This window comes from Grampus griseus (genome assembly GCF_964374135.1).
Source record: "Grampus griseus genome assembly, chromosome: 6".
Lineage (NCBI taxonomy): Eukaryota > Metazoa > Chordata > Mammalia > Artiodactyla > Delphinidae > Grampus > Grampus griseus.
Genome location: NC_139000.1, coordinates 27,036,715 through 27,050,153, shown reverse-complemented (window position 1 = coordinate 27,050,153; position 13,439 = coordinate 27,036,715). Strand labels below are relative to the sequence as shown.

At 39.9% G+C, this 13,439-nt stretch overlaps 1 protein-coding gene and 1 pseudogene across 4 annotated transcripts in view; both read left to right on the top strand.

The window, feature by feature from the left end:
- Positions 1-13,439, top strand: part of TMEM38B (transmembrane protein 38B) — a 110,571-nt gene that overhangs the window by 34,599 nt on the left and 62,533 nt on the right. For 2 of the 3 annotated variants that reach the window (XM_082656392.1, XM_082656393.1), the window contains exon 1: positions 6,095-6,309. The exons of the other annotated variant lie outside the window; for it this stretch is intronic. In XM_082656392.1, the coding sequence (XP_082512518.1) occupies positions 6,198-6,309 (112 nt within the window). In that variant the 5' untranslated portion in view covers positions 6,095-6,197. Of the gene's footprint in view, positions 1-6,094; positions 6,310-13,439 lie in introns of those variants that run through there. 3 annotated transcript variants of the gene reach the window in all.
- LOC309823803 (10 kDa heat shock protein, mitochondrial-like) lies at positions 3,219-3,584 on the top strand (annotated as a pseudogene). The gene has a single exon. The product of its transcript is annotated as a 10 kDa heat shock protein, mitochondrial-like (transcript).

Genomic DNA, 13,439 nt, shown 5'->3' with positions numbered 1-13,439 from the left:
GACTCTATTTGAATAGATAAAGGATTATTTTTTTCTCACATAGCAGTAAGTCTGAGAGAGCTGATACCTTCAGTTATCTGCTATTTTCTTGACCCTTCTCCCATGGTCACAGGGCATGCCCCAGCTCAAGGCAGGAAAAAAGAAGGGCCCATCTCAAGGGCATAGTCACTTTAATAAGAGAAGCCACATTGTTTTCATCCTTCTGTTTGTCTATTCTTTTACCAATACCACACTTTCATTACTGTAGATGTACAGTAAGTCTTAAGACTGAGTAGCATCAGTCCTTCAACTTTGTTCTTCTTCATTTAGTTTTCAGAAGCATGTCAAACAGATTTCTTCATTTTCATTTGCCCATATTCTAACACATGGCCAACCGCTTGCTGAGTGGCTGGAAAAAAACATATTTAATGTTTTAACTCAACATGCAGAGTTGGATATACCTTTTTGGTTAGCCATCTGATGGTATCCGCAGTTCCTGACAACTGCAGGTGCCAGGAAACCTTGCTATGCAGAGGTCCATGGCATCATTGTGGAGCCCGCAAATGTACCCCATGAATGAGTCAGCACTGGGAGCCTGCTATAAAGAAGAATATCGATAGCAAAAAGAAAAACAAAAGCCATAACAAACCCCTGTGAACTAGAAGGCCTTTTGTTCCTTTTCTATAATTCCCCTACCTACTACCTTGACCCTGGAGGACACAGATGGTGGAAGGAGCAGAAGAGGAGGAAAGGTTGAAAGACCACCCCATGCCTCTTTCCCCCACTGCAAGGCTCTGAGCCAGGCAGACCTGAGCTGATGGAGTGGGAAAAGCTCTGAATTAGATGCAACACTGACATTTTAATTGGATTGGACTCTTAATATTTTAGTATCTTAAATGATGAGGAAGTAATGGGATCTGCTGAGATAAAGTTAAAGGATGGGAAGGGGAGATCTGACATAGGATCATAGTTGGGGGCTTTGTCTGGTGGATGTTAGATCCACTTCCTGACTATGCCCCACTGATTTCAGCCTCTTCAACAAACTGGTTATGCTGGAAACTACAAACTCCTTTAATCCTAGCTGTTGACCCACAGTCCTTACTCCTAATAGGTCTTTCTGGCTCTCATCCAGTAGCCTTTTCATTGCTGTGGGGATGCTGGATCTGTCAGTAAAAGGCAACTTTAGGAGAACATTTTGGGTTGTGTGGGACCAGAGAAAGCCCAGTAGGGAGACTGTAACAGAATAATAACAAATCCTGGTCTGTCACTGCCTGCCTTTGTGATCTCTCTCTAGCTCTGAGTTTCCTACTCTGAAATAAATGGTCTAAAGAAAATGATTGTAATAGATACTTCTTGTGATGGCTGCGTGGCTCCCTCCATTCTCAGACATTGCCTCTGATACCTAGGGATGTGACCTAGCATCCCTCCAGAGCTGATCAACAAGAAGAGGACATCTGTCCCAGGCCAGGGCAGGCTCTTTCCTGGCAGTACCGAATAGGGGGACACAGAGACTGAACAATATTAACATTGACTATCATTAGTAACTGAGGGTATCCCACATCTACCTACTGCTGCTGGCCTCAGAAATGCCCAACTTCTTGCTCTTTTTGGGGATTGATGGCTGATTCCCTGGTAGCCTTTCAGTAAATCCGTCATTTTGCTTAAGCTGCCCTGAACTGTTTTATATGACTTACAATCCATGCTACTTTTTTTAAAGGGCCCATTCAACTTCCAAAATTCTTTTATTCTTTGATTTAATGGTACCTGTTACTCTTGAACAGAGATGAATTATAACTTTGAGTGCTAGTAACCACAGACACCTGGCAACTGTGGCACCAATGGGTGACTGCAGTTTTGGAAGTCTTTATACTGATGAACACTAGAGATATTCCTTTTCATAACATCAGATATTTTAAGTAGGTAAATTTGTACTTGTTACACATGGAGAATATTTTTAGTTTAATAGTTCATATTAGAGGTATAAGTGATGTTTACAGAAAAAGATTTTAGTTTCAAGTGCAAGTAATAAGTGAGCCAAGTTATATTTTTCAAGTCACCATATCAGTGTGTATTATTAGATACACAGAGTCTAAAGAGTTGAGTTTATAATTGAATTGGTTTATCACTTAAATCTCATGTGCCAGGATCTCACTGTACTGACTGAATTCAGGACAATTTGTGCTCTTTAGTTAATCCTCCTTGATAATGCTGACCATTAAAAAAATAGAAATTAAATTTAACATTTTGTCTTAAACGTCATATTTTACTACACTATAACTGGAAAGGGCATAGTTATCAAATCCCTATGAGAATAACTTCAGAATGAAAATCCCTAACTAGAATACTAAAGTATAGAAGTGTAGTTGGCTCCTCTAATATGAAACTTCCTCATCATGGACTCTTCATGGTTTTTAAAACGTTTTTGACTTCCCAAAGTGAAAGGCATGCCAATCAGTGGATAGAAAGCAGTATTGCAGAGAAGAAATAGCTAGGATTACCTTTGTGGTACTGGGTTTTGGGATGTTGCCAACTTGATCCGGGGGATGGATGATCAAGCTGAGACCAAGAAGGGTTATGTAGAATTAACTTGATGATTAATATTAGATGCATAACCATAATGTTTGTACAAATAGAGGAACATGCTGCCAAAAAATTTATAAAGTAGTTCTGAACTAGAGGCGATTCCCGCCCCCCCAAGACAAAAATGTCTAGAGACATTTTTGGTTGTCACAATTGGTGTGTGCGTGCGTGCTACTGGCATCTAGTGGGTAGAGGCCAGGGATGCTGTTAAACATCCCATAACACACCCCATAAGACAACTAAGAATTGTTCAGCCCAAAATGTCAATAGCATTGAGGTTGAAAAACCTGGTTTATAACAATTAGTTTCACATGTTTTTGTACTCAAAATGCTTCAAATATGTTGAGTCAAAATTCTTTTCCATTTCCGGAAGGGGGGCTAAGGGTAAGTATTTTCACCTCGGCCCGCGGCCTAGAAAAGCCTAGAAAAACCTCCTCTTTTCTTCCGCCTACCGGTCCGCGAGTCACAGCCTTGAGCAGAGCCCAGGAAACGAACCGTGGCGCGCGCTGGTGCAGCCGCCCCCTTTCGCGGGGAGGGGCCGGGGGCGAGGGCGCTGGGAGGTCTTTTCTCGAGTTCACGTGGCCGGAGGGTCAGACTTCGGATCTCCCTTTTGTGGCGGCGGCCAAAGAGCAACAGTACGAGCTGCGGCAACCAGAGTCATGGCAGGACAGGCATTTAGAAAGTTTCTTCCCGTATTTGACCGAGTATTAGTTGAAAGAAGTGCAGCCGAAACTGTAACCAAAGGAGGCATTATGCTTACAGAAAAATCACAAGGAAAAGTATTGCAAGCAACGGTAGTAGCTGTTAGATCAGGCTCTAAAGGAAAGGGTGGAGAGGTTCAACCAGATAGTGAAAGTTCTCCTCCCAGAATATGGAGGCACCAAAGTAGTTCTAGACGACAAGGATTATTTCTTACTTATACATGGTGACATTCTTGGAAACTACGTCGACCAAAATAAGTCACTATTGAAATGGCATCACGTGAAGCTGCCACTGAAGTTCTGAAATCTTTCATCATGTAAATAATTTCCCTGTTTCTTTTATAATAAAGTAATTATATCCAAACGAAAAACAAAAAAACCCTCTTTTCCAGATATTCATACAGTTAGACCACTTTTGCTTTCTAATAGATAAGCAGTACTTTATAATTTGATTTGTTTTATCTGCAATAATTATGTAACTTTGTAAACCGCTCCCAAAAGTCAGGGCAGGTTTTAATTTTCGCACATAATTTCCCCAAATCTTGCCTCTCCCTGTTATCAATTCAAAGCCTTCCCTCATTTTATTGCCCACTTGCTTCTGTTTGGCCCATTTCATTAAATAACTGAAGCACTGACCAGAAGCAAATATAGTGAGCACAGTTAACGTTTAGATAGAACTTGTCTTTTTGTGAGGTGATATCATTTCCCTTAGATTAAAAAAAAAAGTATTCTTTAGGCTCTAGGCAGATGGGGACCCAGCTTATTTTCACAGTTTGGAAATGAAACAAATTTCAGATTAATCGTAGAGTCTGAGATGATTAATTCTCTTCTGTTGGAACTAATATGTTTAGGGAAAGCAAAATATTTGATTTATCTTTTTAAAAAAAATTCTGATGCTTTTCACTATTGCCATATTGGTGTTAATAATGAACTTAATTATACCCCAGAATGATACTGGCATAGACATATGATTTAGAGACGTTATAGTATTTTTTTTTAAGTTCAAGGACAAAACACATATTTTGTGGAGTCTAATTAAAGACTTTTAAAACTGTAAAATCTTTTGGGAAATAACATCCAAGTTCTGCCCCTAAATTCACAAAGCTAAAGAAATGTATAAAAATTATGAAAGAACAAACTGAAACATCAAAGTATAAATATTCACAGCGGTTGCTTTTTTTTCTTTAGTTTGGCTAGAGGTCTAAAAGCTTTTCTCTAACAAGAGGTGCTTGCTTAGAAAACCACATATGAAAAGTATCTTAGCAACTCTATTCTTTCTTGATAAGTAGTGAAATGTAGAGATTTACTACAATTTCCCCCACATTTTGAACACTTAGTATTTAGGGCAGGGCCTCTGACATCCAGCAAAATGCCTGGTACATAGCAAAAGGCCCTTGTTAAACGAATTAAAACGAACAAATATTCAGATAAAAAAAAAAATCAGTGCAAGTCTGCAGTTCTTACTCCCATGCGGCTCTTACTTATCTAGCAGCTCATTATGTTATTTCCAGTTTCCTGGTGTCCGCATGATCTGTTGACACATCAAATAAAAAATGTGCCAAACTAAACTTGTTTTTTTCTACCCAAGTCTGCTCCTCATTCTTGTTTCCTATTTCTCTGAATGTAACCATAATTCTCCTACTCACCCATTCCCCACATCCTTTTTTGACAGGTTGAGGTGACACCCAGCCTGTTCTGGTTCTACTGCATCTTTCCCCATCCAGTTCCCTGCTCCTAGTGTCCTCAGCCTCCACTACATTTTGTTTGGAACTGTGAATATCCTCCATTTTCGCCTGTCTTTAGTCTCTTTTTACCAAACTTTCCTAATCTTGTTGCTTGATTGCAACCCTCCCTCCCACCTCACCACCCCCACCCCCCCACCCCCGCAAAAAAAAAAAACAAAGAAAAACGCAGTTTAGCATAATAGTTGAGAGACTGGAGTCTGGCTCGGATTTGTCTGAGCATAAAATGTAGTGATCAAGAGCTTAGGCTCTGGGGCCAAACCACTTGGTTTATGGTCTGCCATTCAAGGACTTCTTTTCTGAGCTAATTTCTCACTTCGTAGTCCAGCCAAAGTACTCCCCTCCATCTTTCCCTTAGCTTTTAGAGGCTAGTTTGCCTTACCACTAACCTGAAATAGCCTTCCTCTCCTTGGAACTTGCCCTATCATGGCACCTATACTTATTATTACCCGCTTTGTAATCTCCCTTGGGAAAACACGTTTCTTGAGGGCAGGATATTATCATATTATTTTTTTTATCTCCAATAAGTCATGGTGTGATTTGCATACTGTGGTTCCTCGAGAAATGTTAGGTGAATGAAATCAATTCACAGAAATAAATCCGATTCTGAGCGTCTCCCCTTGTGGACTGCGTTTATCCAAAATCATAAAACTTTACACTAAAAACGATGAATAAAATGTATTTAAATTAAACCTTTAAAAAAGCCGACTTAAAAATTTTTCTTGAGGATCCCAAAAAGTCCTGAAGACGTTTATGGGTTTCATTTATCAATACTTAGCATATTAGAAATAACTGAGAAACATTTAAAATAGTTCTTTATGTATTCGTTCTAAAAATAATAAATGCACTAAATGTTAAGAGAAATAATGCATATTTATTATTTATGTTGTATTCATCTGACCACTCTCCGCGTCTTACACAACTCGCAGCACGCAGAAGACGCTGGACTCTTATTAGAACAAGCCCCGGCCCTCCTCACCCCGCCCAGCGGCCAACCACCAGCGCATCCGAGGCTCCTGGGACACGCGGCCCGCCCCCTCCGCGCGCCGGCGCCGGGTGTCAAGGCGCACGCGCAGAGCTCCGAGAGGCCCAGCCGAAGAGCGGGCGGCCGCGGCCGTAACTTCCCCCTCTCCTCGTCGCGCACGCCGGGAACCCGTCGCCGCGGCTGCTTCGGCTGCGGCGGTCGGTCGTCGTGATGGACTGTCCGTGGAATGAGCTGTCCCTTGCCTTTTCTCGTACTTCCATGTTTCCCTTTTTTGACATCGCCCACTACCTGGTGTCGGTGATGGCACTGAAGCATCAGCCGGGTGAGTGCGGGGCGCCGAGGACCGGCCCCCTCGGGATCCCCTTCACAGCGAGTACGGCCTGAGCGGGGTAGCGGCCGAGCTGCCCCCCCGCCCGGAGTCCTATAGTCGAGCTAGAGGGGCGCCGAGAGGTGGCCCGTCCGACCCCTCGAGTACAGGTGGGGAAAATGAGGCCCGGGCGGTCCTCGCCAAAGGAGGCGCTGGGTTGGGGGGAGTGCGGGGGCGCCCCACCGCCGCGGGCGGGACTCCCGGGACAGGTGACAGGGCGGCCGCAGCCGCTGTTGGGAGCCCAGGACTGCCCGCGTCCGCCCAGGGGTTGCGCCGTCTCCCGGCGGTGCCACCAGTTCCTTGGAAAGTATTTTAAAATGACCTGGGAACAAAGCTCCCGGAGACAGCACGTCTGACTTCGTCGCTTGGGGTAGTGAATGGTTCTGGACGGCTCTCCGGTTTTGAAAGTTGGGTAAACACTGAAATAAAGAGCCTTAAGTAGGCACCCGCAAGTTCCCCTTAACGGAGAGGTCTCCCACCTTGTTTAGCATGTTAGACAATGATTGCTGAGAGGAGTGGCTTCCCATTTTGGGTCATATGAGTGACGTTGTACAAGAAAAGCCATTTGCCGTAGCTTCCCTTCTCTGTACGGTGGGGATGTGGTCTTAATACAGAGTTTTGAGTTCTTTCCAGTATGCACACAAGGAGCAATATTTGTTTTTTCTTGTATTTTATATTCAGGATATATTTGCTCCTGTATTGCTTTACTTTTGCCCTTATTCTACCTGCCTTTTCATTTTATGCTTTCTTCTTTTTTTGAGATCAGGCATTTTCTTTGCCTTACTTTCTCTGTGTTCATGCTGCTTTTAATCTGCCTCGTCCTACAGTCAGTGAGTGAGGGATTGAGGATGATGCTGTACCTCTTATGGTCTGTTTTTTGCGGTTTTTTTTGTTTTCTTTAAAACCCTTGGACCTCAGAAATATTTTTCATTTAAATTGAAATTTGTAGTTCAGCCTAAATCATTGTTTGGTAGCAGTTTTGACCTGGATAAGGGGAATATTAGTGTATTAAATCGGGACAGATAATCTGCATAAGAGACTGCTTCCTTGATTTGAAAATAAGTACATTTTATTATTATGCCATATTCAGTATTTGGTATTTTCTTTCTTTTCTTTTTTTTTTGTGGTACGCGGGCCTCTCACTGTTGTGGCCTCTCCCGTTGTGGAGCACAGGCTCCGGACGCACAGGCTCAGCGGCCGTGGCTCACGGGCCCAGCCGCTTCGCGGCATGTGGGATCTTCCTGGACCGGGGCACGAACCTGTGTCCCCTGCACCGGCAGGTGGACTCTCAACCGCTGCGCCACCAGGGAGGCCCTGGTATTTTCTTGTATAGCTTAAATCAGAGGTTCTCAAAGTGTGGTCCAGGAGCCCCTGGGGTTCCTCACACTTCCAACTCAAAATTATTTTCATAATAATATGCAGATGTCATCTTTTTCACACTCATTTTCTCACAAATATACAGTGGAGTTTTCCAGAGGCCACATGACCTGCCGTACTGTAACAGGTTGAATGCAGAAGCAGATATGAGAATCCATCTGTTTTCAATTTGAAGCAGACATGAAAGAGATTTACTAAAAAAGTGTGAGTTTTCTCACCAAATATTTTTTGCTTTGGAAAATAGTTATTTTTCATGAAAAATGTATTATTTTTTAACATTTAGTGCATTTATTATTTAAAAAATGAATACCTAAAGAACTATTCAAAAATCGTCTCATTTATGATTTCTAATAAGCTAATAAATATTGATAACCCACATAAAGAAAAGCTTTTTAGGGGGTCTTCAAGAATTTTGTTTTGGAGTCAGCCTTTTTAAAGGTTTAATTTACCTGTATTATATTCACCCTTTTAAATTTAAAGTTCTATGATTTTGGACAAACACATACAGTCATGTAACTACCACCACAATCAAGATAGAGAACAGTTTCATCACCCACCCCAGATTCCCTCCTGCCCCTTTGTAGTCAGCCCTCCCCAAGCCCCTGGTAACCATTCATCTGCTCACTAATTTTGGGGGGTGCAGAGGAGTCCTGAGACCAAAAACCTTGAGAACCATTGGACTAATTGGACGCTAGTACAGTGTTACACATGGTGTAAAAATATATTCCAGTACCAGTACTTGTAAACATGTAAAAATTATAGAATTCACACAAAAGAGTGAACCTGCTTTTACTAGAATTGTGTTAGACTGTCCTTTCACAGTATTGGCTGTTATCAGTCCTAAATATCTTGTCATTCTGATGATCAGAAAACATAGTTTTCATTTGCATCTGTCATAGTTACTAATGTTTGCTGGCCATTTGTATTTATACTTATATAAATCTATTGAGTTGATCATATTGTTTTTCCTGTTTAAAATGTAATACATTTTAAAAAATGAATTATCCTTACATTTTTGGAATAAACTGTTTGATGTATTAGTTTAATTCATTAGGGATTTTCATTTGCCAATCCTTATATAAAACTTTACTTAATTGGCAACTTTTTTCTGTTCCCCAGGGACTGATTCTTTAGAACACAGACATGTAGTACAATAAAACCACAATTCATCTATGTACTGCTACCCGGGTTCTTCTTATCCTTATCTCCTCAAGCATGTTACTCCTTGAGACTCTTGACTTTTGGAATGTACTCTATCACTGCCAGTACCTCACTCCCCACTTTCTATAGTTTACATCTTATGGCTTACAGACTATGCCTAGATCTAGACTACTGAGGGCAAGTGGGTAAAGGGGATTAACTCTTTCTATCTGTGGTGTTGATAAGGATGGCATCTTTTTTTTTTGTTTGGTTTAGGTTGTAGGCCTTCAAATCCAAGGAAAGATGATTGTCCCCCCTACACCCTTCCTTTTCCATGTGACTTGCACTTCATAAGTGAAACCATCAGGGGGTATTTTTTAAATTTTTTATTTATTTTAAAATTTTTATTGGAGTATGGTTGCTTTATAATGTTGTGTTAGCCTCCACTGCACAACAAAGTGAATCAGCCATACACATACAGATAGCCCCTCCCATTCAGATTACCACAGCATCAGGGGGTATTTAATATGTTGGATTCTTTTTTATTTCTTAGTTTACTTCCATTTGCCTCATACTTAACCTTAGTTCCTCTTGAACTCTGGCATCTGATTGTCTATAGCTTTTAGTTTTGGCTAGTAGTGTAGGGGTTTTTTTTGTTTGTTTTTTCTATTTTCCTGGGCATTTTATTAGGAAGTTGGAAAATGCTGCTTTGGGAATTGTTGGTCAGAAACCATTTTAACGGAATGTTTATGTCATCAGTTGTAATCTCTCTTACATTTTTAATCTGTGTTCTCTGTTTTTTTCCTATTTAAATGTTCATTAAAATAAACACATTTCTTTAATCCTACATTCATATCCGATTGCTGTTTTCTGTAAGACATCCTGAAAATTTAACCTACAATGATCTCCACTTGATTTTTACACACAAAATCTATTATTTTACTCTTAATTCTCTGACCACTATTTTGCTAACTTCCCTCAAATCATATGTAGTTCAATTAAGCAAATATTCACTGTAGTAGGTACTATATTAGATGTTGAGGATACCAAGATGAAAGTTACTGTTATAGCTCTGAAAGAATTCAACTGTGCTGTTGTCACTGTAATCTCCTCTGCCTCCCCCCCCACCTCCTTCTCTTTCCTTGCAGTGTCACATAAGGTTGCATTACCTTTCTTATACATTAATAATATTCATTCATTTCAGATACATGAAAAACATTTCAGTGTCTTCATTCTAATCCTCATACATCTCTTTAGGTAGGTATTATTGAACACATTTTACAGATGAGTAGTCTTACAGGAATAAAATAACCTTACTTAAGTCACATAGTTTAGTAAATTATGGAGCTAGTTCTTGGGCTAATTTCAAAGTTCTCAACTATTCTGTGCTCTCTCTTTGCAGATACATTTAATGTTCCAGGTTTCTCAGTATTTAGCAATTTCTCAATAAGTTGTCATTTGACATCGTTATTTTCTCCCATGATTTCAGTCATTTCCACATCACCATTCAGTTTCTCATTTGTTTTCAGGAATTAAATCCAGGAATAAAGTTTGTCATTGTTCCTTCCTCTAATCTGTGGGAGATGAAAAGATTAATAAAACAAGAATTTATCAGTTCTGGGGATTCTGGGAAGGTGGCAGCATACTTTTGCTATCTTTATGAATTCCGACGTAAACACATACAGAAAAGTGCAAAAGTAATCGTAAATGTATAGTTCAGTGAATTTTCAGAATGAGCACAACTATGTTAATCAACATCCAGGTAAAAATAGAACAACTATGATCCCCCCAAAGGCCTCTTTGTTATAGCATGCTTTTAAAAGAGCAGATTCTGCCCAGTGTGGGGTGGAAAAGGATGTCTCAGAAATGACAGTCCATAATTTACTTATGTGAGTACAGAGAATCTTACTTAAATATCTTTAATGTATATATTTTTAACATCTTTATTGGAGTATAATTGCTTTACAATGTTGTGTTAGTTTCTGCTGTATAACAAAGTGAATCAGCTATACATATACATATATTATACATGTATCTGCATATGCCCTCCCTCTTGAGCCTCCCTCTCATCCTCCCTATCTCACCCCTCTAGGTGGTCACAAAGCACCAAGCTGAGCTCCCTGTGCTATGTGGCTGCTTCCCACTAGCTACCTATTTTACATTTGGTAGTGTATGTATGGCCATGCCACTCTCTCACTTCGTCCCAGTTTACCCTTCCACCTGCCCGTGTCCTCAAGTCCATTCTCTACGTCTGCATCTTTATTCCTGTCCTGCCCCTACGTTCTTCAGAACCATTTATTTTATTTTAGATTCCATATATACGTGTTAGCGTACAATATTTGTTTTTATCTTTCTGACATACTTCACTCTGGATGACAGTCTCTAGGGCCATCCACCTCACTATAAATACCTCAATTTAGTTTCTTTTTATGGCTGAGTAATATTCCATTGTATACATGTGCCAAATTTTCTTTATCCATTCATCTGTCGATGGACACTTAGGTTGCTTCCATGTCCTGGCTATTGTAAATAATGCTACAATGAACATTATGGTACATGACTCTTTTTGAATTATGGTTTTCTCAGGGTATATGCCCAGGGGTGGGACTGCTGGGTCATATGGTAGTTCTATTTTTAGTTTTTTAAGGAACCTCCATACTGTTCTCCATAGTGGCTGTATCAATTTACATTCCCACCAACAGTGCAGGAGGGTTCCCTTTCTCCACACCCTCTCCAGCATTTACTGTTCGTAGATTTTTTGATGATGGCCATTCTGACAGGTGTGAAGTGATACCTCATTGTAGTTTTGATTTGCATTTCTCTAATGATTAGTGATGTTGAGCATCATTTCATGTGTTTGTTGGCAGTCTGTATATCATCTTTGGAGAAATGTCTGTGTAGGTCTTCTTTTCATTTTTGGATTGGATTGTTTGTTTTTTTGATAATGAGCTGCATGAGCTGCTTGTATATTTTGGAGACTAATCCTTTGTCAGTTGCTTCATTTGCAAATATTTTCTCCTATTCTGAGGGTTGTCTTTTCGTCTTGTTTATGGTTTCCTTTGCTGTGCAAAAGCTTTTAAGTTTCATTAGGTCCCATTTGTTTTTTTTTGTTTTTATTTCCATTTCTCTAGGAGGTGGGACAAAAAGGATATTGCTATGATTTATGTCATAGAGTGTTCTACCTATGTTTTCCTCTAAGAGTTTGACAGTGTCTGGCCTTACATTTAGGTCTTTAATCCATTTAGAGTTTATTTTTGTGTATGGTGTTAGGGAGTGTTCTAATTTTATTCTTGCACATGTAGCTGTCCAGGTTTCCCAGCACCATGTATTGAAGAGGCTGTCTTTTCTCCATTGTATATTCTTGCCTCCTTTATCAAAGACAAGGTGACCACATGTGTGTGGGTTTATCTCTGGGCTTTCTGTCCTGTTCCATTGATCTATATTTCTGTTTTGGTGCCAGTACCATACTGTCTTGATTACTGTAGCTATGTAGTGTAGTCTGAAGTCAGGGAGCCCAGTTCCTCCAGCTTTATTTATCTTTCTCAAGATTGCTTTGGCTATTCAGGGTCTTTTTGTTTCCATACAAATTGTGAAATTTTTTGTTTTGTTTTGAAAAATGCCACAGGTAGTTTGATAGGGATTGCATTGAATCCATAGATTGCTTTGGGTAGTATGGTCATTTTCACAATGTTGATTCTTCCAATCCAAGAATATGGTATATCTGTCCTGTTTTTATCATCTTTAATTCCTTTCATCAGTGTCATATAGTTTTCTGCATACAGGTCTTTTGTCTCCTTAGGTAGGTTTATTCTTAGGTATTTTACTCTTTTTGTTGCAGTGGTAAATGGGAATGTTTCCTTAATTTCTCTCTCAGATTTTTCGTCATTAGTATATAGGAATGCAAGAGATTTGTGTGCATTAATTTTGTGTCCTGCTACTTTAACAAATTCATTGGTTAGCTCTAGTAGTTTTCTGGTAGCATCTTTAGGATTCTCTATGTATTGTATCTTGTCAGCTGCAAACAGTGACAGTTTTACTTCTTCTTTTCCAATTTGCATTCCTTTTCTTTCTTTTTCTTCTCTGATTGCTGTGGCTAAAACTTCCAGAGAGTGGGCAACCTTGTCTTGTTCCTGATATTAGTGGAAATGGTTTTAGTTTTTCACCATTGAGAATGATGTTGGCTGTGGGTTTGTCATATATAGCCTTTATTTTGTTGAGGTAAGTTCCCTCTATGCCTACTTTCTGGAGGGTTTTTATCATAAATGGATGTTGAATTTTGTTGAAAGCTTTTTCTGCATCTATTGAGAAGATGATTTGATTTTCTCCTTCAGTTTGTTAATATGGTGTATCACATTGATTGATTTGCCTATATTGAAGAATCCGTGCATTCCTGGGATAAACCCCACTAGATCATGGTGTATGATCCTTTTAATGTGCTGTTGAATTCTGTTTGCTAGTATTTTATTGAGGATTTTTGCATCTATGTTAATCAGTGACATTGGCCTGTAGTTTTCTTTCTTTGTGACATCTTTGTCTGGTTTTGGTATCAGATAATGGTGGCCTCGTAG